This window comes from Lissotriton vulgaris, chromosome 7, assembly GCF_964263255.1.
Source record: "Lissotriton vulgaris chromosome 7, aLisVul1.2, whole genome shotgun sequence".
Classification (NCBI taxonomy): Eukaryota; Metazoa; Chordata; class Amphibia; order Caudata; family Salamandridae; genus Lissotriton; species Lissotriton vulgaris.
This window is the reverse complement of record NC_141695.1, coordinates 794,920,450-794,947,943: the sequence shown is the minus strand read 5'-3', so window position 1 is coordinate 794,947,943 and position 27,494 is coordinate 794,920,450. Positions and strand designations below refer to the sequence as shown.

Sequence of the window (27,494 nt, the reverse complement as noted above, 5' to 3'; positions counted from 1 at the left end):
CTCATCAACCAGGCTAGCTTGAATCCAGTGGCAAAGGCCCACATGCATCAAGCACTTTTTCATTCGCAAACGGTGCGATTCCTTAAAATCGGCCGTTTGCGAATGCAAAAGTGCTTTTTGGGATGCATGAAGCAATTTTAGAATTCGTAACATGTTTGCGAATTCTAAAATTGCGGGTGCTTTTAAGAAGTCGCAGATGTGCGATTTCTTAAAAGCAATGCATCATTATTTTAAAAAGTGAAAATTCGCAAATAGGGTGCCAAATTTACCGAGTGGTTGAACCACTCGGTAAATTTGGAAAAAGTGTTTAAAATGTTGAAAATGCTTTTTTTTCAACATTCATGTTACGGACACACATGTCCTTAGGACATGTGTGTGTGCAACATGATGCGAAAAATACATTTCAGGGGTGCATGGGGGGGTCCTTTGGACCCCCCCCCCCTGCACCCATGAAATTTTCTAAGTGCCACTCGCAATTTGCATTGACTCCTATGGGCCTTTTGGCCCATAGGAATCAATGGGAATTGCGAAAATTAACTTAAGAATTCGGTATTTCTTTGGGATTCGGTAAAAATTGCGATTTTTACCGAATCACAAAGAAATACCGAAAAAAATGATGCATAGCATTTTGCACTTCTTAATTTGCGATTCCTTATTTTTCGCAAATTAAGAAATGCAAAATGACACAATGATGCATGTGGGCCAAAGTGAGCAAGGGACCCCCGTCTGGGCATACCCTGGCAACTTAGCGTAAACGAAGCACACACAAGGAGATGATGGATGGGCGGCTGCAACTTTTCAGACACTCACCCCCCAGTCACAGCTCTCCCTGGTGCTTCTCAGAAGCACTATGGGGTCCGAGACATATCTCCCAGTTCTGACCCATGCCTTAGGAGCTGTGTAAAGTAGCTTTATCATGTGTCTCATGTATCTAACAAGCCAAATATCTCGATTATTGTAAATAGATAGTCCCAGTCTAGAGGGTCAAATGCTTTTTCAAGGTCTAGGATCATGCAAGCTGAACAGGGATAGGATCTGGGAGCGAACACCATCATCTTAAATATTCTTTATATATATTGAGCGAAGTGCTCCTTCCTAGAATGTAGCCACTCTGATTGAGGTGCACCAGAGTGGGTAGCAACTGTAGCAAACATGCAGCCAGTATTTTTCTGAAAATGTTATAATAAGTATTAAGAATGGCTGAGGATCTATTGGAAGTGCTGTCACTTGCATCCCTTCCTTGCATACAAACAGTGGTGGATGCCTGTGAACGGTGGTGGGTCGGGTGAATGGATAAAATGTTTTTTTTTTAAACGTATCTTCTGATAGATACATCTGCCGTGTGGATTCCTCACCTTGTGAATATCCCCCTGCGTCAGCAACATCCGGAAATTCTAATGTAGCTTCGCGCCGACGTGGACCCGGACGTCATAGAGGCACGGCATCGCTCGCGACTCCGCTGTCGTCACCGACACCTATAATAGGCCCACGCCGGCGTGATGACATCAGTTTCCTTTTTTCCGCGTCGTCGATGCTAACGGTTTTCTGGGATCGTCTGTAGCCTTGGCTGTAACTTTGTTACATGCTATTTGTTTCTAGTCTCTTTGTCTTCACTTTCTTTCGACATGTCCTCGAAGAAACCGGGTTTAAGGCCTGCGGAGAATGTAATAAGATAATGTCCATCACAGATCCACATGAATGCTGTTTGTGGTGTCTGAGCTCCGACCACAACGTCGAGGACTGCCAATCCTGTAGGAAGATGACTCCAAAGGCCCTCCAGGAAAGGGAAGCAAAACTTCTGGTTGCCAAGTTTAAAGAAGGAAAGGGAAAGAAGAAATCGAGATCGCGGACTCGACGCTCGAAGTCAAGGTCTCGCTCGAGGTCGCGATCGGATTCGTCCTCAGCCCATGCTTCAAGGTCTTCTAGAAAGAAGCATAAAAAGAGAACCCATGAATCCCGACATCGATCGAGGAAGGAGTCGGGTTCCAAGCCGAAGTCGCAGGTGAAGCTGGTCGAGAAGGTGGCGGTATCTTCGGCTTCGGAGGAACAGGATGCCGAGGCTGAGGCATCGCATGCGAATTCACCGAGTTCGCCGAAGCAGAAAGCTGTTCCATCTCTGGACCCATCCCATCCTTCAGGTCGGGAGGATGAAGGTGAGGAGGAGGTGGTTGGAGAGGGAGAGGCTCCGTTGCCCGTAGGTCTGTCGACTCCGGTGCACCAGATTGAAGAGGAGGTCGACGCCGCTTCGACTCGGCGCCCTCGAGATCCGCCTGGGGGTTCGTATCCAGCCTTCCCAGGTCCAGGTCAGGATCCTTCGCATTTCCTGAATGCGATGTTCGGAATTTATTCAAGGGCTATGTATCCCTCTGGGACTCCTGCTGGTCCCCTGGGTCCGTTGGCATATGGTCTGGGTGTTCCTCAATCCTATGCACCTGCGCCCTTTATGCCCTTTATGCCGGCTCCGACGCCGCATTGGCATTATCCGAATCCGGCGAGGCCTTCGACTCCGAAGCCTTCGACGCCGAGGTCGGCGTCTCCGATTCCATCGACGCCAGTCCCATCAACTTTGAAGCCGAACCCTGAACGACGTCGTGGATCTCTTCCTCGTCCGACGTCGGGTTCGACGCCGGCTCCGGCTCCGTTGGGGTCGATTGCGGATCCGTCGGCTTCGAATGTGAAGCAAAGATCAAGGCGTGAGGCCCAGAGGTTGATGGAGGAGGAAAGATATCGTGAGGTAAATCTGGAGGAAGGCGAACTACAGGATTCTGAGGACCCTTTTGAGGACCTGTCTGTGGCTAGTGGCCTAGAACTGTCACCTGATTGGGACCTTGCTTCGGTTTCTAATGAACCCTCTAGGGATGTGACGCCTTATCATGTAGTGATAAAGAAGGCTGCAGGTTTGTTGAACATTGCTCTACCAACTGCAGAATTTAAATCTAATATGCTCACGTAGGTCCTTCATTCTCCTTCTTCAGTGACTGAACCGTTGCTGCCTTTTAATGATGCCTTAAAGGATCCTATTTTGGAGATTTGGAAAAAACCTGTATCAGCTCCTGCTGTATCTAAGGCTGTAGCTAGGAGGTATAGGGCGGCTCCTGAAGACCCGGAGTTTTTAACCTCTCATCCTCTACCTGAGAGTTTGGTGGTGCAGGCTGCCTGTTCCAAAAGGTCTACGGGTGCATTTCCGCAGGTCCCAGTGGAAAAGGAGTCGAGAAAGCAGGATCAGGCTGCTAAGAAGGTTTTCTCTTCTGCCAGTATGGCTTTGAAATCCACGAATGCTACCTGCTTGATCGGGCAATATATCCACGCACTTATGGACACTGTGAAGCAGTTGGTGCCCAAGGTACCTGAAGAGAATAGAAAAGACTTCCAAGAGGTAATCTCTGATACTCAAGCTGCAGCAAGGCAGGTTATTCAAAGTGGATTGGACACAGCGGACTCTGTGGCTAGGGTCATGGGTTCTTCCGTAGCCACAAAAAGAGCTGCATGGCTGAAGTCAAGTGAGTTTTCCACAGATGTTCAGGCGGCATTGATGGATCTTCCATTTGACGGGTCTGGTTTGTTTGGGAAAAAAGCGGACACTGGTTTGGAACGCTTTAAAGACAGCAGGGCGACTGCGAAGTCGTTGGGTTTTCAGACCAGGGGCACTTTTGGTAGACGTTCAAGAGGATTTAGCAGATCTTCTTTTCGATCCTACAAGTCAACCCAGCAGCAGCCGCAGCAGCAGCAAAACAGGTTGTATAGATCTTATAGAGGCAAGCAGAGGTCCCGGGCTCTGGGCTGTAATGCTTCCTCCTCCTCCTCCTCTTCCCTTTCCCCGCCCCCAGCCTCCGCAGCCAAGCAGCCCTAGATCCGCCATTCCGGATCATGTGGGCCCAGTGGGGGGCCGGCTTACCCATTTTCTTCAAGATTGGGAATTGATAACATCGGATCTTTGGGTTCTCAATCTTGTAGAGAATGGGTATGCTCTTCCCTTTCGGGAGTTTCCCCCAAATTATCCTCCTTGTCAGGGTTATTGTTCGGAGGACCACCTGCTTCTCCTGCAGGAAGAAGTCCTGGCACTGTTTCGAAAAGGGGCGATAGAGGTGGTTCCGGAGCAGGAGAGGGGTCAGGGATGCTACTCCCGGTATTTCCTGATCCCCAAAAAGGATGGCAGGCTTCGGCCAATTCTGGATCTCAGGATCTTGAACCTTTACCTGAAACAGGAGAAGTTCAAGATGCTCACCCTTGCTCAGGTTCTTCAAGCGCTGCTGGAAGAAGACTGGATGGTGTCGCTCGACTTGCAGGATGCGTATTTTCATATCCCAATCCTGAAGTCGCACAGAAAGTATCTCCGTTTCACGGTTGGGTCGCAGCACTACCAGTTTGCGGTCCTTCCGTTTGGTCTTACTACTGCGCCTCGAGTCTTCACCAAGGTGATGGCTGTGGTGGCAGAACATCTCAGAAGGTCAGGGATACCTGTATTCCCGTTTCTGGACGATTGGCTGATCAGAGCGGAATCTCCGGAGATAGTGCTCCATCATCTGCAAGAGACAACTCAGTTGTTGCACAAGTTGGGTTTTTCGATAAATGTACCCAAATCTCACCTGGTGCCCTCACAGCGCAACCTGTTCATAGGTGCGGTACTGGACGCTACTGTATGTCGTGCATTCCCTCCTCCTCAAAGGATTCGCGACATACAGGACATGATTCCTTTATTCTTCAATGGAGTGGTTGTTCCAGTCCTGAAGGTCTTACATCTGCTCGGTCTTATGGCTTCTTGCATTCTGTTGGTCAACCATGCACGCTGGCACATGAGGGCACTCCAGTGGTGCCTCCGCAGGCAGTGGTATCAGCACAACGGGGATCTCAGGGAGTCAGTGAGGATCTCCAGAGAAACTGCAGCGGATCTATCTTGGTGGAGCGTGGAAGGCAACCTGTCTCAAGGGAAGCCTTTTCAGCTGCCTCCTCCGGTGGCCACGGTAATATCGGATGCATCCACTCTGGGGTGGGGTGCTCATCCAGGGGACCTCGAGGTCAAGGGTCTTTGGTCTCCAGAGGAAAGGTTGCTTCACATCAACCTGCTGGAATTACGGGCGATACGTCTGGTGCTCAAGGCCTTCCTCCCTTCCCTTCGCGAGCGGTCAGTTCAGGTCCTGACGGACAACACGACCGCGATGTGGTACATCAACAAGCAGGAAGGAGTGGGGTCGCGGTGTCTCTGCAGAGAGGCTCTGCATCTTTGGTCCTGGGTTCAGGACCATCGGATTTGTCTGATGGCAAATCATCTGGCCGGAGTTCAGAACGTTCGTGCAGACAGTCTCAGTCGGCAGTTCTCTGCCGACCACAAGTGGAGGCTTCACCCGGAGGTTGTTAACGACATCTTTCAGATGTGGGGGACTCCTCGGGTGGACCTGTTCGCCACTCGCGAGAATGCTCACTGCCTGTCATTCTGCAGTCTCCAGTATCCGATGCGAGGAGCTTTGGGGGACGCGTTTCAGTTGAGTTGGTACTCGAAGCTCCTTTACGCGTTTCCTCCCATACCCTTGATTCCTCGGGTTCTGAGGAAGATTCGCCAAGACCGGACCCAAGTCATATTGATCGCCTCGGATTGGCCAAGAAGGGTGTGGTACTCAGATCTTCTCCACCTCTCCTCTCACCGGCCGCTCCATCTCCCTCTCAGGGCAGACCTCCTCTCTCAGATGGAGGGGCAGGTTCTACACCCCCACCTCCAGACCTTACACCTTCATGCCTGGAGATTGAACGGGGCAACCTGAGTTCTTTTTCTCTCCCGCCTGACGTGGTGGATGTCATCTTGTCAGCCAGGCGTGACTCCACTAAGTCCATTTATTCTTATAGGTGGTCTAAATTTGTCATTTGGTGTGGAGAGAAGTCTATAGACCCTTTGAGAGCCCATTTATCTGATGTTCTTCAGTTTGCCCTTTCTCTGGCGCAACAGGGTCTTGCTGTTGCCACAGTGAAGGGCTATCTTTCAGCGCTGTCGGCATTTCTCTGCTTGCCTGACCAGCCTTCTCTTTTTAAATCTCCTGTGGTTTTAAGGTTTTTGAAGGGCCTTATAAATAAGTTCCCTCCTACTCCTTTTGTTGTGCCTCAGTGGGACTTAAATCTTGTTTTGGCCTTTTTGATGGGTGCTCCCTTTGAGCCTCTTCACAAATGTCCTATGAGGCTTTTGACCCTTAAGACAGTTTTCCTCATTGCAATAAACTCGGCAAGGAGGGTTAGTGAGCTTCAAGCTCTTAGTTCCAAGCCCCCTTTCTTGTCCGTTCATGCTGATCGAATGGTTCTTACGACCAGGGCTGCTTTTCTGCCTAAGGTGGTAACTCCTTTCCACCTTGGTCAATCTGTAACCCTCACTACCTTTTATCCTCCCCCACACCCTTCCAAGGAGGAGGAGAGATTGCACCGTCTGGACCCCAAGAGGGCGGTGTCCTTTTACTTGGACAGATCTAAAGGCTGTCGGTTGGATGACCAGCTCTTCGTTGGCTTTGCTGGCTGCAAGAAAGGAAGAGCGGTCCATAAAAGAACTTTATCAAGATGGATTGTCCTCTGTATAAAGATCTGCTACTCTTTGGCCGGTAAGGAACCTCCAGAGGGTATAAGGGCTCATTCTACAAGGGCTAAGTCGTCTACCTCAGCATTAGCTAGAGGTGTTCCTGTAGAGGATATTTGTAGGGCGGCAACTTGGTCTTCCCTCCACACTTTCGCAAAGCATTACTGCTTGGATTCCGAGGTGAGGAGGGACGGCCACTTTGCGCGCTCTGTCCTTCAGGATTTCCTGGTTTAGAAGAGTGGACACCCTCCTCCGGGAGTGGGGACTGCTGTGGGACTCTATTCACAAGGTGAGGAATCCACACGGCAGATGTATCTATCAGAAAAACAAGTTACTTACCTTCGGTAACGCTTTTTCTGGTAGATACAATATCTGCCTGTGGATTCCTCACTGACCCACCCGCCTCCCCGTTGTCCACTCTTCTATGTCAGTGTTTCTATTATGTATTTATTTTATTGACAAAAGTTTTATTGCATTTTCTTCACACTGTGTGTGTTACCTTGATATTGGTACTGCGTATACTGTGTTTATGTCTACTGTCATTGGTCCGTCCGTGTGCCTCGAAGGCACGGAAAAAAGGGCGGAACTGATGTCATCACGCCGGCGTGGGCCTATTATAGGCGTCGGTGACGTCAGCGGAGTCGCGAGCGATGCCGTGCCTCTATGACGTCCGGGTCCACGTCGGCGCGAAGCTACAAAAGAATTTCCGGATGTTGCTGACGCAGGGGGATATTCACAAGGTGAGGAATCCACAGGCAGATATTGTATCTACCAGAAAAAGCGTTACCGAAGGTAAGTAACTTGTTCTTCTCCGCCGCGCCGCACCCGCACCAGAAGCAGCAAGGCTTCCGGACTCTCCCAGCCAATCACAACGCTGAAGAAGCATCGTCTTGACTGGTTTGAGCATCATGTTTGGACAATCAGGCAGTGCCTGGGAGCCTGCGCATGTTCTCCATGGGGTTGTGCAACACAGCCCAATGGAGAACATGCCAAGGGCGCATGACGGTTTGACCGGCCCTGGAGTGTTTGCCAAACCATCACATGCATGCCAATCACTCCTCCCCTGCTCTAGTGTCAGAGCCCGCCCCTCCCGACTCCCGCGTAGAAAAATAAAATGCTAATAACGTCCTGTTATTATCATTTTCTTTTTCTTGTTTGCACCGCTGAAATAGCAGTGTGGCGACGCTCCTTCGCCTTAGTGCAGGAGCTGCCACTGCTTAGAAATAGAAATGAAGAGGACCTCTCTGAGAGAGGGGAGAAAGTTCAGATCACTGCTGACACCTACAGTTTTTCCACTTGTGGGACCAAAAAGAGTATGCTTGGTAACATTCAATTGGTAGCCCACCAGGAGTCATGCCTGTGGCTAGGTAGCCTATTTCTTCCTTTATTTCAGTAGCACTTATAAGGGCTTCCAGCTCCTGGTGCTGCTCTCAAGTAAACTTGGACAATTGGATGTTTTCCAGAAATTCCACAAAGTGAGTGTGAGATCAGTCATGGGTAGTGGTGTAGAGTGTTTTATAATATTGGGAGAAAGCTTTCTTTATGTCAATCTGTGTGTATGCGACGGTATCTGAGGCAAGCAGGTTGGAGGTGGCGTATATTTTTCTTTTTAGTTAGCCAGGCAAGCATAGCACCAGATGTATTGGCCTCTGTGTGAGTCTCACCGCATATTCAGCAAACTTAACACCGCAGATCCGTTTGAGCAATGAGGTATACTTGGTACGTGGCTCTAAAGTGCGCCAAACATGGAATTTAAAGCTTGATTTCCTAAACGAAATAGTGATTCCTCAACGGTTTGATTTCTAGGTCTAAAGTCCGTCTGGCACTCACTACTGTGATCTCTAACCATGGTTTTAAAGGCCACCCATTCTTCAGCCCAAGATGCAATGTTTTGAATGAAGTAAAAATATGCAGCAATATTATCTCGCTGTGATTTAGAACACCAGGTCTTACAGAAGTGAAGGTTGTATGAGGGGGTGTACAGTTCCCCAGCTAAAGCCAGCCCATAGTAAATTGTGATTGGATACGGCCCTACCTAATATCAGTGCAGGTTTTTGCCGAGCATAAGGAAGACAAGCGCACTATCTTGTCGAGCTTAACATGGAGGTCATGTGGGGAAGAGTAGAATGAATAGATCCGTATTCTAGCATTGCATTGAATTCAGGACTATTGATTTAGCCAGTGTGCAATATGCCGGGCGTTGTGGGTGCTTGTGGAGTAGATTGAAACTACCTATCTAGGGACCCATTAAGCTTCAATTGAGGTCTCCGCCAAGCAGCCAAGGGATGCCGGCCCATTGTGCCTAGGTACCTGAATGTCTATTGAGAAAAGTAGCGTGTCCGTCTATTGCTAAGTGGCTGCCATGAGGACATGCTTTCCTTCGGTATCAAGGATAGTAGCATGAGCCTGAAACAGCACACCTGCTCTGTAAGTAAGGAAGATGTTTATTCTTCAAGTTTTAAGACCATACAAAATATGCATGAAAAAGAAAGAAAATAAAGATTAAAACAATAAAATCTTACGTTAACAACAAAGAGGAAGACCTTATATTATTCTACAAATGAAGTAGGCTGCAGCTATCCTTACCCTCTTCTTGGTAATAGTGATGAATATGTAGTCATGTGACTCAGTTATATAAAACCAAACGCAGTATAAAAAACCTTACAGTCTTGCAATAAGAGTTGTCAACAACCCTTATAACATTCTATGCAATTAAATGATTTGCAGTTTTCCTTCCGATCTTTTAATTGCTTTAGATAAAAATGGCGTTACTTGTCCAACCAATTTGGATGTGGACCCCTGAAAACAGACAAGAATAGCATCATGTATCGTTCTTATCCGTTCTGTGCTGAAGGAACTCTCCAACAGCTTCATCCTAATATACATTAATTTAGGAGTTAAATAAATGATATGGCCCAGCGTCTCGTGCTCTGCATTGCAAAGGCAGCACATGCTGTTAGTGCGTAGGGGTTGTTTCCATCGGCCATCGGTCTGAAGAAATGGCAGGTACAAAGTCTAAAACGTAAAAGGAGGAGATCTGCTTGGAATTCAGGTTGAAGTCTAAATATGATTGCCTTTCGATTGTGTATGATGTCATAGTATACATGCTATTTTTGTATTGGTACGCTCTTTCTACATCAAGAAGGCAGCTGGCCATTTTAATTTCTTGCTTTATCAGCAGTTTCCGAACAGTTTTTGTCATTTTGGCAATTTCACTTGGAGTAGGTATATTATAGTTAACCAGAAGAGCTTTAACACGGGAATCTGCCAGTGGAAAATCACTTTTTAGGTTGGTAAGCTATTTGTTTATAATGTATCTTATTGGGTTTTTGGACGCCCCTTACATTCAATGAGTCAATGCAGTAATTAATGCAATTGATATTAATTTGAGCCGTGGTTGATAGCAGGCCCAATTCCATCGTGATTAAACATTTGGGGGAGGCGGGAAGCTTTCTATAGATTATTGATTTTCCTTTTCTCACCCATAAATGCTGATTTTGTCTCTTTATAATTTCAGCAGACCAGCATACTGCTCCGTAAGTACAGACCAGAGCCAGATTGGCATTAGCAACAGTCACAGTAGACCCAATGGCGTTTCCACCAAATTTTCAAACCTTTTAGCTTGCTATCAATTTTCATCCCCAGATATAATTAATTGGGCACCTGCTCGATTTCATCGGTCCCGATACACCAGGTGTAACAGAGGTTTTTGCATCCGAAAGCCACAATTTTTCTTTTGCTTATATTGATCTGTAAATCATTAGCTAAATGGTGTGCATATAAACGTGTCAGCTGGTTTTGAAGCCCAATCTGTGTGATTTACAGCACAACTGCTTTGATCAAAATAATTGCTCCTTACGTAAAATTGAAAAGTCTGTGGCAAATACTTGCCCACTCTGGATTTCTTTGTAGACACTTTACTTCTAGGTTTGTAATGTGAGATTCTTGCAGTAATGAAATGTGTGTCCCTCATCCTCGCACCCTGATGGGGATATTCCTCTGGGCACTGATGTTAAGAATGTATGCTCCATCTGTGCCTTCTGTTCCATGTCGCCTTCAACCAGTCATGAACGTTCACCGATGGGCAAGGTCGACATGTTTCTGCCCACACGAAGATCTAACAGTATCGGGGCATTCCTCAGGACCAAAAAAAAAAGCAAGTAATATATAAGCTGCTGCTGAATATCACACAGTGACGGCCTTTGAGTTATGACCGGAGTCATTACTCAAAGACCGTCTCGGGGTACCGACGGAGAGAGCGGGCCCCCTTCCCTGAGTAGTTACCAGGTAGAGGTGAGGGTGACACCCAACTGATATGGGTAACCGGTAATTTGTTCCACTACAGTTTAGTTGGAGATTATCAGTGGAGTATATGAAATGTTTCATTTGACATTCATCACTGTTTTGTTTTTGTTCTTCACTGTGTGATATTCAGCAGCAGCTTATATATTACTTGCTTTTTTTGGTCCTGAGGAATGCCCCAATACTGTTAGATCTTCGTGTGGGCAGAAACATGTCGACCTAATCCATCGCTTAGCACTTGACTTTTTCAAATGTAACACACTGCTTTTTAACCATGACATGGGCACTCTGATAATAAAATGGATATAGAGATCCTTTAGTCATTTTTAAAACACTTTTTCGTATCATTTAGCGCTGCACTATTCTTCTTTTTCTTGTAGAAACCCTCTTCACTTAGTATGAATATATGCCTATGGGTTCCATGCTGTACTCTATGGAGTCATCAACCATCCTCTAGTCCTTCATACAGCTAAGGGTACTCCAGTCAATTCCCAAGACTGAGTTCTCTAGCGAGAGGAGGCCAGACCCAAATGATGATACCTCACAATCTGTGAATGATGGGTTTTGGCAATGAAGTTTCTCCTCCCTAACTGAGATGGTTGGTGTCTTAACCTGTTGACATATTTTCTTCTGTGCTTGTCCCTATCTGGGTTATATTTCTCCTTTTTGCTTAGACCCGAGGTGTTGTATGGTTTTTGTATGTTATATAGGGGAAACACACCTTGCAGGTCTTTAAAATTTCCCTGAGACATCCCTTAATGTTTTGTTTTCCATAATATGAGTTTTGACATTAAAATACATTCACAATGTGGCATATGTTTCCAATCACAGAATGTCCCAAATGTGCTTAAAAGTGGAATCACAATCCATTTGCCTCCGAACCATGCAGTTTCTGTCATCAGCACTTCTTCTCCCTTTTTCCACAAGAGCAGTTCAAACATGAATGGCGAAATATCCTAGTTTGCAGATGTTTTCCACATAATTATGACTCTGCAGTATTTGTCACATAATCTTACTCCAGTATTGGAACTTTCATAGATTCCCATTGCTTGTATCATTCCCCGTCGTCGGAATGGGAGCCTAGGTAATTATATATATATATATATATATATATATATATATATATATATATATACCTAGGTAAATACACCCTAATAGGTGCAAAAAAGTAAAAAATTAGGCCTAGGCCTCATTATATTTTGTAGCCTATAGGTGTCCTTATGTAAAAAGACCAAAACTTACATTATCAACTAATCAGATCAGCCTCACCCTGTGGAACCTTCCTGAGAAAGCTCAGAGCCTCAGATTTTCTACCGCATCGTTGGTGACAGGGAGTCTCCTTAGAGCTCTGCTCTAACTTCTACTTGAGGTACTATTTAAGCAGTTTTTTGACAGGATTTCTTTCAGCTTTACTATGGCTGATAAGGAAAAGAAGAGCCTTTTCAGGCCTTGTGCCACTTGTGGCAAAAAACTACTTTATACTGAGGATAAACACAAGGACTGTATATACTGTTTATACCCCGACCACAAGGCAGAGGGTTGTAAGATATGCAGGATGATGTCTGTGAAGACCCTCCGTGATCGTGAAGGAAGGTTACTTATTTGGCTCAGGAAATTGGAAAGGAAGGAGGTAGTGGTATCTAGTGACAAGGAAGATGCCAGATCATCATCTTCTAAGACATCTTTGAAGAGGGGTGGATCATCTGTGGAGGTTTCATCTGAACCCCCACTCAAAGGCTATGCGTGGGACCTCTGATAGGTCTGGCAAGCCTGGGCCTAGCGAATCTCCTCACGAGAGTGTAAAGGAGAGGGAAAGGCAAGCACCTCAGGTGCAGAAGGCAAAACTGGATGAGAGCTCGGCTGGGCCTTCACATCAGGAGAAAGTTTCTAAGTCCTTCAAAAAACCAACTGTAGAGGCCTCAACAGTGGTCAAAAAAGGCTCCAAAGCCTCTGTGGTGACTTTGTCTCCTCAGTCGTCGACGAGCCATCCAGCGACGACGAGGACGACGACGACGAAAGCGTCGACGAGGACTTCGACGACGATGCCGTCGACGAAGACTGGGTCGACGACAGCGTCGACGACGATGACTACGTCGACGGTTATCACCTCGTCGACGAAGACCATTCCGTCGACGATGACTATCCCGTCGACGGTGGCAATCTCGTCGACGACGACGAACCCGTCTACGATGACAGTTCCGTCGACGATGATGAACCCGTCGACGATGACGAGCCCGCCGACGATGACGATCCCGTCGACGGTGAAGGTAATCTCGTCGACGGTCCCGTCGACGACCGTTCAGACTATGGAGATGGTGGATTCGTTTATGACGCCGTCGACGGCAGGTGCTAGAGAAGGCACCAGGAAGAGGAGGATAACTCCGGATATGACATCACCTAGAAAGGTGCCATCATTACCCCCAGCCCTGTTGTTGGACGAAGAGGATTACTCGGAGGAGGAGAATGAGATGTATGGGGATGCATACAGTCCATCTCAGTTGAATCTAAAATACCATGATTCTGACCAAGATGAGGAGTATTATTATCGGCAGGAGCAGCGACCACAAAAACAGGTCGCATACCAGGAAACCCAGGCACAGCAGGGCACGGTGACAATGCCTATGAGTCTTTTGACAGACTTAAGAGCAATGCTGGAGGAGTATAGGAGCAGACAAGGGTCGCGACCAGTGGAAGGTCAAGCGCAGGTTCAGCCACAGGTGGTGGCAGCTCAGTCTGTACCTCCCTTCACAGGGGGAAGAGGAGAGGGAATATCCTCGGCAGACACAAGTTCAAGTTGATACCTCGGATGAGGATGAAGCAGGTGACAACCAGGATCAGGATCCTGATAACGAATGGAACCAGTATATAGCTCCGGATCCGACTTCTCCGGTGCCGGACCCGGTAGATTCACCTCCGGCTGATGTGGGAGGTTTCTTCAGTTTGATGGAAAGAGCCACGGCACGCTTTAAGCTAACCATGCCTGCAACATCTACGGATTGTTTTTTGTATGATTTTAAAGAGGCATACCGTAAGACAGTGTGTTCGATTCCCATTGTAGAGCACATATGGGAGGAAGGAAAGAAAGTGATGCAGTCCCCAGCGACGGTCATTCCAACTCTTCCACGCTTGGAGAAAAAATATAAAGCTCCTGATGACAGTCCCGCCTGCTTGATTGGACAACCTAGACCAGACTCGGTCATATCGCAGGCGGCGCAGAAGAAATCACGGAATCCTTCGGACACCCTCACAACTCCACCAGACAAGGAGGGTAGAAGGTTAGACAACGCTGGGAAGCGGTTTTCGTCTATGGCTAGCTAGTTGGTCAGAGCGGCCAATGCCTTGGCGATTCTAGCAAGATACGACCGCCAGATGTGGAGTGATGTGGCACACTATGTGGACCTTCTAGCGGATGACCCTAAAGCTGAAGCACAGAAACTTCTAGAAGAAGGACAACGTTCTTCTTCGGAAATGATTGACTGCGCGATGGACATCGCCACCATTTCTTTCCGTGCTCTGGGCAGCGCGGCGGTTCTTCGACGGCAGGGGGGGCTACGAGCGACTTACTTCCGACCAGGGGTCCAGAATAGGATTCTGGACTTGCCCTTTGACGGGGACATGTTATTTGGGAAACATGTGGGCTCGCCAGTTCTGGTACACAGAGTTGCTTCTTCTATCGGAGAAGCAGCCCATTCATCTGCACCCCAACCAGACTCTTCTATCAATGTACAACGGCCAGGTTCTCCACCCGAACCCGAGCTCACTTCAGTTGACAGCTTGGCTCCTGAATACAGAGAGTTTAAAGATTTAGACATTTCAGAGGAATGCAGGAACATCTTGGAACAGGCACGAGCTCCTAGCACTAATAGAACATATAGAGCAAAATGGAAGAGGTTCTATTTATAGTGCCAGAGAGAAGGAGTGCATCCATTCTCATCAGCTCCGCATCAACTCTTGCCATACATTCTATCTTTGGCACAGGCAGGTCTGGCTCATGCTTCCATCAAGGTCCACTTGGCAGCTATTTCCAGGTATAGAAGAACAAGATCGGGCCCTTCTCTATTATCAGCAAGAGTAATAAAACAATTCCTGAAAGGACTGTTTAGAGTTTTTCCGCCAGTTCGGCCCCCACCTCCGGTGTGGTACTTGAATGTGGTCCTGGCTCAACTGATGAGATCGCCATTTGAGCCAATACATAGGGCGGACCTGAAGTTCCTATCATGGAAAGTGGCGCTTCTTCTGGCACTCACCTCTGCAAGGAGAGTAGGAGAACTTCAGGCTTTAACTATCAAAGAACCTTTCTTGCAGTTCAAGAATGATACATTGATCCTACGAATGAACCCCAAGTTCATTCCGAAGGTGCCGACAGACTTTCATCTTAATGAACCGGTGGTTCTGAATTCCTTTTTTCCTCGGCCTTCAACCCAGGCTGAGAGGACACTTCATTCTCTGGACGTTCAGAGATGTTTGAAATTCTATCTACAACGCACAGCTGGATTTCGGAAGACACCCCAGCTGTTTGTGGCTTTCGGAGCCCCAAGGAAAGCATTTCCATTGTCAAAGCAAGGGATTTCTAGATGGATATCAAGTGCGATCCGTTTCTGCCACCAGGCGGCAGGCAAGCCTTTGCAAGGACAGGTGAAGGCGCATTTCACAAGATCAATCTCAGCGTCAACAGCGCTGTTTGCTGGGGTATCGATAAAGGATATTTGCAGAGCGGCCACCTGGAGCAGTACTCACTCATTCACGAGGCACTACTGCCTGGAGGCGGCTGCAAAGGAGGATTCGGCTGTTGGACAAGCAGTCCTGAGAAATCTCTTCCAATAAGAGGTGAGCTTTCCTCTCTTCCCTCCTCCTGTTTTTTCAAACATTTTGTTTATTATGCTATGGTTACTGATTTATAGTTGTTATGATGTGTGATATCATTGGTTTATAATGGTTCTGTAACTATGCACGAAATGTTTGAGGTATGCTAACTGCTATCTACTCTGATACAAGCAATGGGAATCTATGAAAGTTCCAATACTGGAGTAAGAAACAAGTTACTTACCTGTAACTTTAGTTCTCCAGTATTGGTAACTTTCATAGATTCCCATGCGCCCATCCGCCTCCCCTGGGAAAGCTCACTTTTGGGCTAGATGATTATGTGGCAAAGCAACGGCTACGAAAATCTGAGGCTCTGAGCTTTCTCAGGAAGGTTCCACAGGGTGAGGCTGATCTGATTGGTTGATAATGTAAGTTTGGGTCTTTTTACATAAGGACACCTATAGGCTACAAAATATAATGAGGCCTAGGCCTAAGTTTTTACTTTTTTGCACCTATTAGGGTGTATTTACCTAGGTATATATATATATATATAATTACCGAGGCTCCCATTCCGACGACGGGGAATGATACAAGCAATGGGAATCTATGAAAGTTACCAATACTGGAGAACTAAAGTTACAGGTAAGTAACTTGTTTCATCTGCTGCATACCAGATGATTTTAACAGAAAAATGTTTGTAGCTTAAATGGATCAAAAGTTACCAATAAATGTGACTTGTGTTGCTGCGAAGTGAAGGGTCCTTTGCAAAGGTTGACCGGTCACCTTTCTTACTGCTGCATTTGCACAATCTTTGCAGAGACTGTTAGTATGTGTAAAAATGTAAAAATAATAAAGTATCAGAAAATGTACTGCATTACGCTGCCGCCTTTTTTTGCTTCATAATTTAGTCAACGCTGCGACATAATTTTGTCCTCAATTGCTGCATAATTCAAGTGGCCTGTAGCAGGCAGCACATGTTAAAAGTGCTTGTACATGAAGCAGAGAAACGGTTAAGTTTGTGAACTTAGTTTGGTGTGTGTGTGAATCCTACATTGCTGATCCCTGGTGAGTTGCTCTACTACTGCTGAAACAAGGCCAATGGAGGGAGGCAGACGGGCCTCAAGGGCCTTGTGACCTCAGTGACAGAGTCACTCTCGTCTAGGGTGTGCTGCTTCATAGGCCTGCCTGCAAAACTCGAGGTGAACTTCAGTAACGAATGTGGTGGACAGGCCTTTAAGTTTGCTAATGCTAGGGCCCACCTGCTGGTGTAGATACCAGGGCTTCTAAGGTCTAGCAGGGCCTTCTAAGGACTAGCATGTGTATGTGCTCCATCAGGAGTGTAGCCTGGTGGACTTGTCATGAAGACTGAACCTGGCTCCCCAGTTCCAATTTTGACAGTTCTGGCCATAGTGCCACATCCTCGCCCCCACTGAACACCATACTGCCCCACTGATAGAAACTTGCACTGCCTTCAGGTACAGCCCAATTGTGCCCGCTATAAACACCTGGATGCGACGCAATTCAAACTATGCACTAGACAAGAATAATATGCTGCCTGAAAAAAAAAGTAACAACACACTAGAAAATGCAAACACCCATAGGGAATACAAGACTAAGTAAAGCATGTGAAATGTAAGCAGGAACAACATGGTTACCTTAACACTTTTACACTCATTATTCAGAAATTAATGAGTGTTTTTGCTTAAAAAGTTGAAGTACAGGACTGCAGGGCCCGAAGGGACCCATTTCAATTTCCATTGCTTTATCCGTACAAAATGTAAGCAGTGTGGTTTCAAAAGACCACATCCCTGAACACAGAGCCAAGGTACACATTTTATAAACTGAAATAAGAGAAAAAGCTGATTAGGATGACATTAAACGTTTTCCACTCCGTGCCTAAACCAGGTATTGCAGTACTTCCAGCAATGGTGAACTCCCACCCGGGGAAACAATGCTGTTCAAAGACAGATGAGAAAATGAAAGTAGCGCTTTACTGGCAAACTCTGTAAAGTGTGTGGTTGTATAAAAACAATCTGGCCACTTTGAGACCGCTCTGTCTTGCTTTATTCAAATTATTTTTTGTATTTTGAACTTTTTTTCTCCCTGTCCCAAGGCTACACTTTGAAATAGAAAAATGTTAGAAAAAGAGGAAACAAAAGTGTGTCTTTCTTTTTTGGATCCATTTCACAGCAGAAAGGAATGACGTAAAGGAGAGGAAAGAGAGGTTAAGAGCAGTTTCTTGAAGTCAATGCTTTCATTCAGCCAAGTGAGGAGGGGCGAGACAGAGACAGAAAGAGAGGGAAGAAGAGGAAGAAAGAGGGGGGACAGCTGACCGCAGCACAGCAGGAGAAGTGGACACGGTCCTTGTCTTCTCTGGGTCAGAAGAAAGAGACCAAATCCTTTTCATTCTCTGCCCACCCCACCCGTCCCAGAAATGCCAGGAAGGGCTGAGACATCTCGATAGCCTTGATTATTTCTGTCATCCTGGGACACATTTGTTTAATAAAAAAGTAGGGAAACGGATTCTATTAAATTGAAAAACCCACTTTGACAACTGATACCCACCCTCAGAGGTTCAAAAGGGCAACACCCCCATTTTGAAGTACTCGAATGGTCACGTGTCAGTAAGTCTAAATATGGACAGCGCCTGCAGAAACACAAAGGGTTTTTTTTCGTATCGAAATTCTACACAAGGGGGTCAGTTGCTACAGGATTTTGTGGCAGTATATCCTGCAATTTGTAGAATCACAGACTTTAAACTGTAAGGTTCAAAGTTGATATATCAAAGGCAGATCGAGATTTGCAGCTGTTTGTATGAGTCATGTTGTACACTTTGCAAACCTGTGATTCTTTGAGAAGTGAGCGTCCTTCCTTCCAGTTGATCTGTGTCTATGTGGCGTGTAACGATGGTTTGCAACTGATTGCACACCACTGATTGGACGCAGACAATCGAAAAAAAGTGAGATCAATATGAGTTGTGGGTATTGGGCAGAACACATAGCTGCATGAACCCCTACTGTCAGGGTTGGACTGGTAAGGAGGGCACTCAAACAGTAGGCCGGTATCTGAGTTTCAACTGTGGGCCGCTTTTCAGGGCAGTGTGGAGCAGGAGCGGCTCGTATCAGGGAAAAGAGGTGTTGCGTGGAAGGGGTTTGGGGGAGTACGGAGACAAAAAATAAATAATAAACAATTTACCTGACGCCCTCCAGGGGCGTGCTCTTCTGCTCGGCTCCCAGATTGCTCGGAGGCCAATCCTGAAGCTGCTCTCATGGGTGAGAGCAGCTTCAGGATTTGCCTGAGCGCCGATGATTTTCGCTCCCAGACTGGAAGCTCTCTCCAACCCGGCAATGCAGCCGCGGTTGGAGAGAGCTTCACTGTGCATATGGGATTGTCAGGTTTAAGACAGCCGGCCAAACCCACATGCACAGTGAAGGCAGAGCCCACCACTCCCGCCAGCCTGTCATCAACTTGGCCCCATCCCCAAGACTTGTCTCAAGAAATATAATACAGTAAAAAAACAAGTTTTTGACCTGTTTTATTATATCATTTAATTTTTCATATTTTTCAGATTGCTGGCAGGGGGGTCGAAGTTCCTCCCCCATAGCGGAGGAGCCGCCGCTGGCCTAGAGGTCGATTTGGGTTGTGGCTGTTCTGTTCAGATGCTGCCAGCAGCCAGTGGTTGCCTGAGCAGCCTTTCATGTGCAGATGGGCCTCTGTTACCTCCCTTTTACCAAGGGGGCGGAGGTGTCATTCCCAGTCTCTTGCTGGGCCGGCCCACTAATGTATGGAGATTAAGCCTGAGCATAAGTAGCATCACTTATATTCAGGTGTGGTTCGCCAGTGTGCACAAAGAGTGCTGGCAGCATTTGCATTTTTTTTTTCCAGTGAAGATAATCTCTTTTAGACAACGCCGCTCCCAATCTTCTTTTTTATAATACTTAGTAAGGTAAATTAACTTTATTGCTTGATTAAAAAAACCTTTGCAAGTTACAGAATAAAAAAAATATATATCAAGAAATGCATGTAAAAGAGAATATAAGATCATATGCGTTATGAAGATTATTAAAATATATCAAAATATACTTGTAAAAAAAAGAGCTAAAGTTCATGTCCGTTATACAGTACGGTGGCAGTTGGAACTAGCCTAGTAATTATGCTGCTGAAGATTTGCATACTTGGGTCCCCTTACAAAGTTTTTTTCTGCTTGTTACAAAAACCTTACTAGGGCACAGTTTAATTTGGTGTTCCAAGGGTCAAAGCAAGCCAAAACTGCTGCTCTTCACGATCTAATCATGTTTGTGTTCCAGAGTTTCCTCAGGAGGGACCGTCTTTCGTTCAGCAGGTTTGGACAGAGACATAGAATGTGTATTATGTCTTCTTTGTGGTTCCCGCAAAGTCTGCAGTGTTCCTGACCATGGGCTCTTTTCCATTTTGGCAAGTGGACCAGCAGGTTGATGACTCCCATTCTTAACTTTAAAAAACTTCATTTTGTTCGTGCAGTGAATGGTAGAATTAGGTACTCCTGTGGGGTCAACTGGACGTAGGATTGCAAGAACATCCATCTGTGACTTCTTTTTGCTAGCCGAGCCTTGCCCTCCACTGAAGAGAGCTTTTTTGTGCTTATAATACTTAGAACATGAAGCAGTGTTCTTCGAAAAGGTGCAATCCGCAAATATGGGTCACTTTTTTTAGGGTGCCCAGGCCTATTTTGCATCCCAATCCAACCCTGCCTACTGCCCTTTGCATCATGTTAGTTTGTTTCTGATTGTAATCCGTTAGGGATTCGAGACTCGAGTAAGATGGCGATTTGGAATGCAGGATCTCGCAAGTCTCCATCCATGTCCTCAGCCCTGTTGTTAAGAGGGGCTTCCTTAATATTAATGCCACAAACCTGTGAATCCTACAGAAAGACCACTTTGCTCTACAAAAGGTCAGTGCATCCTTCTCAGCACAAAGTAAGCTTCAGTTTGCAAGTCAGTCGCTATGCAAACAGAGCAACTGTTTTACAAGACCAGGCTATTTACATCAGGCCCAAAATGTCAGTGTTTGACCTCAGTCCAAGAGTACAACAAATCGTATTCACCCGTTGGCTGCTGCTGTCGGCCAACGGCCGCCGCGAGCACTACCTCGGTAGTGCTGCGCACGTCCGTTGGCCAACGCGGACCCGCCCGTTTCTTAGAAGGTTCGCACTGGCGCGGAACGTTCAGCGCAGCCAACGGGTTAAACTCTGGAAAGGAAGATCAAAACACGTTAACTCCATAACTCTAATGTTTTAAACCTGTAAAGAAGGGCATTTTCAGGGGACAAATCATTGAATAATCCAATACCTTAAGGTGCTCCTCTATATCCAGAAGCAGTGTTGCATTGCAGCAAGAAAAGCATGCACCCATTAGAAATGTATGCGCCCATTAGAAATGTATGCGCCCATTAGAAATGTATGCGCCCTTTAGAAATGTATGCAGTCGTTAGCAATGTATGTGCCCATAAGCAATGTATGCGCCTGTTAGAAATGTATGCGCCCATTAGAAATGCATGCGCCCATTAGCAATGTATGCGCCCATTAGAAATATATACGCCCATTAGAAATGTATGCGCCCATTAAAAATGTTGGCGCCCATTAGAAATGTATGCGCCCATTAGCAATGTATGCGCCCATTAGAAATGTATGCAGTCGTTAGCAATGTATGTGCCCATAAGCAATGTATGCGCCTGTTAGAAATGTATGCGCCCATTAGAAATGCATGCGCCCATTAGCAATGTATATTTACAACAAGGGGTGGTGAGGGACAGAGTCTCTGAATTAAACAGAATACTCTCACCCAGTCAAGAGATCAGGGCTAGATCCAACACCGTTTTTTAGCTCACTGCACCATCCCAGTTTCAGAACCTGGCTGTATGCAAATTAGTCTGTTCCTGTCCCAGTGCATGATGGGAACAGGGCAAACCAAACTACAAAAGCCAATTCTTACACTGGGAAGGAAACAAGCTACCGGGGACCGGTTTCTGGCATTTCAGCCTCTTCGGCCCGGCTTGCTTGAATCCTGATGGTGCAATGAGCAAGGGACTCACATCTGAGTATACCCTTCCACGCTTAGGGTGGACAAAAATATTTACAACAAGGGGTGGTGAGGGACAGAGTCTCTGAATTAAACAGAATACTCTCACCCAGTCAAGAGATCAGGGCTAGATCCAACACCGTTTTTTAGCTCACTGCACCATCCTTTTCATTAGCAATGTATGCGCCCATTAGAAATGTATGCAGTCGTTAGCAATGTATGTGCCCATAAGCAATGTATGCGCCCATTAGAAATGCATGCGCCCATTAGCAATGTATGCGCCCATTAGAAATATATACGCCCATTAGAAATGTGTGCGCCCATTAAAAATGTTGGCGTCCATTAGAAATGTATGCGCCCATTAGAAATGCATGCGCCCATTAGAAATGTATGCGCCCATTAGAAATGCATGCGCCCATTAGAAATGCATGCGCCCATTAGAAATGCATGCGCCCATTAGAAATGTATGCGCCCATTAGAAATGTAGGCGCCCATTAGAAATGTATGCGCCCATTAGAAATGTAGGCGCCCATTAGAAATGTATGCGCCCATTAGCAGTGTATGCGCCCATTAGAAATGTATGCGCCCATTAGCAATGTATGCGTCCATTAGAAATGAATGCGCCCAGTGGAGAAGTGTGGCTCAAGTGGTTGGAGCGGCAGACCCTGATGCAGAGTTCTGGCCCGGACCAGGGTTCAATTCCCCGCCTCGGCGGGTCTTGGGCTCAAATTTCCCCGGAATGACAATTCTCGCCTCGTTGCCTATTCCAATCATGGAGTCCCACTCTGTAACTCTGGGCAATAGCTTGCTTAATCTCCACAACGGCCCCTCGCAGCGGGATGCCTGGCTTTCACCTTGGGGATGCCCAGTAATGGGTTATCTCGCAGGGGAAGACCAGGACGGGTTCCCTAAGCAAGCGCTGGGACGCTTTCGGGCAGCCATGCGCTCTACAAATCAAATTTCATTTCATTTCATTGATTTCATTTGAAATGTATGCACCCATTAAAAATATATTCGCCCATTAGAAATGTATGCACCCATTAAAAATATATGCGCCCATTAGAAATGTATGCCCCCATTAGAAATGTAGGCGCCCATTAGAAATGTAGGCGCCCATTAGAAATGTATGCGCCCATTAGAAATGTAGGTGCCCATTAGATAATAATAATGATGATAATGATAATGATAATGCTATTTATAAAGCGCACAAATACCAAAAACGGTGTCTCGGCGCTGAGGACAACAATTAGAAATGTATGCGCCCATTAGTAATGTAGGCACCCATTAGAAATGTATCACCCATTAGGAATGTTTGCACCCATTAGAAATGTAGGCACATATTATAAATGCATCACCCATTAGGAATGTAGACACATATTATAAATGCATCACCCATTAGGAATGTATGCACCCATTAGAAATGTAGGCACATATTATAATTGCAGGCACCCATTAGAAATGTAGGCACATATTATAAATGTAGGCACCCATTAGAAATGTAGGCACCCATTAGTAACGTATGTGCCTATTAGTATGCACCTAGTTCTCCTCACAGTACCTGTGCCAGTGAACAGGTCATCAGCATTCTGAAAATAATACGGTAATAGAATCGCTGCATCAAATGCTAGGTCGGAATATAACATAGCACAGTGCTGCTGATCTGCAATACGCAGTGCTGCCCAGTATGTCACAGTATGACTCAGCACTCTGTAACCTAACAGTGCTGCTGATCTGCAATATGCAGTGCTGCCCCCTATGTCACAGTGTGACTCAGCACTCTATAACCTAACAGTGCTGCTGATCTGCAATACGCAGTGCTGCCCAGTTTGTCACAGTATGACTCAGCACTCTGTAACCTAACCGTACTGCTGGTCTATAGTACACAGTGCAGGATGTCACAGTATGACTCAGCACTCTGTAACCTAACAGTGCTGCTGATCTGCAATATGCAGTGCTGCCCCCTATGTCACAGTGTGACTCAGCACTCTATAACCTAACAGTGCTGCTGATCTGCAATACGCAGTGCTGCCCAGTTTGTCACAGTATGACTCAGCACTCTGTAACCTAACCGTACTGCTGGTCTATAGTACACAGTGCAGGATGTCACAGTATGACTCAGCACTCTGTAACCTAACAGTGCTGCTGATCTGCAATACGCAGTGCTGCCCAGTATGTCACAGTATGACTCAGCACTCTGTAACCTAACAGTGCTGCTGATCTGCAATACGCAGTGCTGCCCAGTATGTCACAGTATGACTCAGCACTCTGTAACCTAACAGTGCTGCTGGTCCATAGTACACAGTGCTACCCAGTATGTCACAGTATGAGTCAGCACTATGTAACCTAACAGTGCTGCTGGTCTATAGTACACAGTGCTGTCCAGTATGTCACAGTATTGCACAGTATGGCTCAGTGCTGGGCACCCTAACTGTGCTGCTGATCTATATACACAGTGCTGTCCAGTATGTCACAGCATTGCACAGTAGTGCTCAGCGCTGTGGAACCTAACAGTGCTGCTGATCTATAATACACAGTGGTGCCCAGTATGTCACAGTATGACTCAGCACTGTGTATACTAACAGTGCTGTTGGTCTATAGTACACAGTGCTGCTCAGTATGTCACAGTATTGCACAGTATGGCTTATTGCTGTGCAACTTAACAGTGCTGCTGATTTATAGTACACAGTGCTGCTCAGTATGTCACAACATTGCACAGTTGGACTCAGTGCTGTGCAACCTTACAGTGCTGCTGATCTGTAATACACAGTGCTGCCTAGTATGTCACAGTATGGCTCAGCACTGTGTAACATAACAGTACTGCTGATCTACAGTACACAGTGCTGCCCAGTATGTCGCAGCTTTGCAAAGTAGGGCTCAGCGCTGTACAACATAACCGTGCTGCTGATTTATAATACACAGTGCTTACCAGTATGTCACAGTATGGCTCAGCACCGTGCAACCTAACAGTGCTGCTGATTTATAGTACACAGCACAGTAAGGCTCAATGCTGTGCTGTGGGGCTGATAACGGGTATTATCCAGTGTCACTCGTACTGAGGGCCGTTGTCAGATATGATGGAGCCCAGTTGAATATGACACAGCGCTGCTGAGGGTGACAGCTTCCACCAACATAACAGCGCTGGCTTTCTTCATACCGTATGTAACGTAAGTGCTGCTCAACGCGATGCAATCTAATATTACGCTGTTTTGTAAAGTGTGACCGGGCACTTCCAGGCATGATGGTGTTGACCTGATTGACGGTGTTTCCCTGGTAAAACGCAGCACTATATTGTGTTAATAAATACACAGCGGTGTGCTAAATGCCACTTGACTGCCTGCCCAGCATAACACAGAGCTGCCCCGTATGAAACCGACCTGTTCAGTACCACATAACCCTACCCCATAGTCTTTGATTTCGATCCGTAAACCGCAGTGTAGAGTCGATCTATGCAGCAGGTGCTGACCCCTCTGAGCATTGCTTCCCGCTTGGACGGAATTGTATTCTGCAGAGATTTCGCATGCCTACACCCTGCGTGGTACTTAGAACCAGCTGCTATTTGCTGCCTACTGTGACATATCCGATTGTGCAGGCTTGTCACCCTGACAGGTGTTAGTATGCCAGTGACGTAACTGCATGTTTACCTGAAAAGATAATGGCGGCCCGCCCTGTTTATAGACACAGCATAGGCTTCCGGGCTAAGGGCGGATGCTGAAAGATCCAGAGATATACAGTCTGTTGTTAAAGGATAAAGGGGTTAACGGACTAGACTTAATGAGGAATCCTTACAGTGGGTGGTGGGAAAGAACCCTGAGCTTTAAGGAGTTCCCAAGAAATCTACAATTATAAAACAGTTTCCCTAGTGACACATGGGTCAGTACTCCAAAATGTACAAAAAAAAAATAACCAAGGTTAATGGAGCAACATGTTATAAACTGAAATCAAACGAAATTAGCAGACCACCCGTAGAGTATATATAATCATGCCTATCTCTCCCCATCCCCCAGCCTTCCAGGTCAGTCAGGATGTCCTACTTTGAAATAGGCTTCACTAATTGTAAAGTAGCATCCTAAAATGTGAGTAAAGACGTTTTAAGGCATGGCCAAGGTGAGCAATTGCCCAGGGAAGGTGACCCCGGGTACAGTGAACTTTCTTTGTAGCTCACATCTGTACATATCTCCATCTCAACTTTAACTTATAATTCAATATTTGTAGGCAACATAGGGCTTGAATTAGTTGAAATGTGTTATAAAATGCAAAGAGAGTCCAAAATCCTTAAGATGACACTGGGTGTGATGCCTGTGACCCGCCAGTACAATATCGCTTGGGATAGAATGAAAGGTCCGAGAACCATGAGGGTTGTTCGCTTCTCAAGCCATGAAAGGTTCACACTGTCTCCCTCTGCTGATCTTAGAATGCCGAAGATTGTGACGGGACCATCCATGAGCTGCAGGACTGCCAGAAATCCCTCAGCGACGCCCTCCAGGAGAAGCAGCTCCGCAGTGCCAGCCTTCAGTCCAACAGCGATGCCCTGGACGCAGAGTGCGAGAGGCTGCTGGAGAAGAAGCGACAGGTACAGCGCCACTAGCCTGCTGTGAAGGGTGGGTGAGGGAAATGGGGGAGGGGGGGGGGGGGGTTAGCCCTCCCTGTACGCATGCGCACCTGGGGTGTACCGCTGTGTACGCATGCGCACCTGGGTTAGCGCTGTCCCAGGACTCCTCTGAGGAGGCCGCTTTCGAGAGATAATTGTATTGTATTGTAATTGCATTTATATAGCGCTTACTACCCCAGACGAGGCGTCGAAGCGCTTTTTCGGCAACATAACCCATGAAGGGTTAGTGGTGAATTAGTATAGTGAAAACAGGAAAGTAATTTGAGTGGTGGATAGGTTAGTTATTTGGATTGAGAAGGAAAGCGAAAGGGTAGAAGAGGTATAAAGGTTAGCATTTGTATAGCGCTTGCTACCCCTGATGAGGTGTTGAAGTGCTTTGTTGGCGAGTAGCATGGTACTCAGGAACCCATAACGAATTAGTGGTTGCTTGTGTTGTTCTTCTGTGTAGATGTGTGTAATTATGAAGCACTTCTCACCTCTACCCTCAATATCATGCCCAGTCTCCCGTTTTCCTGCGACCACCAGTGTTAAGTTACTGCCTGCATTTCCTCCTCTCAGTCAGACTTGCTGCGAAATCGGCACTTTTGTAAAAATGCCGCAATTTTTGCAAAAGTGCCCGCGAAATCAGCACTTTTGTAGAAATCGCGGCATTTTGACAAAAGCCGCTATATCCTGGGGGTCTGACTGTGGTTACAGACAGACAGAGAAAGAAACGTCACGTTGTAACATAAAAAAAAAACTCTTTCCACGTGCACAGAAGACACATACCGTATGCTCCTGTGATCAATAACCCCCACCCCCAGCCAGCCAATCGGAGTGAGGGGGGCAGGAGAAGCTGCAGGCACACGCTGGGCAGAATTAGCAAGTCAAAGGCTGCTGGTGCCACCGGGACAGCGCAGACAGCGCACTTTTGTAGAAATCGCGGCATTTTGACAAAAGCCGCTATATCCTCGGGGTCTGACTGTGGTTACAGACAGACAGAGAAAGAAACGTCACGTTGTAACATAAAAAAAAAACTCTTTCCACGTGCACAGAAGACACATACCGTATGCTCCTGTAATCAATAACCCCCAACCCCAGCCATCCGATCGGAGTGAGGGGGGCAGGAGAAGCTGCAGGCAGACGCTGGGCAGAATTAGCAAGTCAAAGGCTGCTGGTGCCACCGGGACAGCGC

At 46.5% G+C, this 27,494-nt stretch overlaps 1 protein-coding gene across 1 annotated transcript in view; it reads left to right on the top strand.

Annotated features, from left to right (window-relative positions):
* CCDC40 (coiled-coil domain 40 molecular ruler complex subunit) overlaps positions 1 to 27,494 on the top strand; it is a 762,745-nt gene that overhangs the window by 725,164 nt on the left and 10,087 nt on the right. The window contains exon 20 of the mRNA XM_086931053.1: positions 26,123 to 26,281. Coding sequence (XP_086787179.1) covers positions 26,123 to 26,281 — 159 coding nt within the window. The remainder of the gene's footprint in view (positions 1 to 26,122; positions 26,282 to 27,494) is intronic.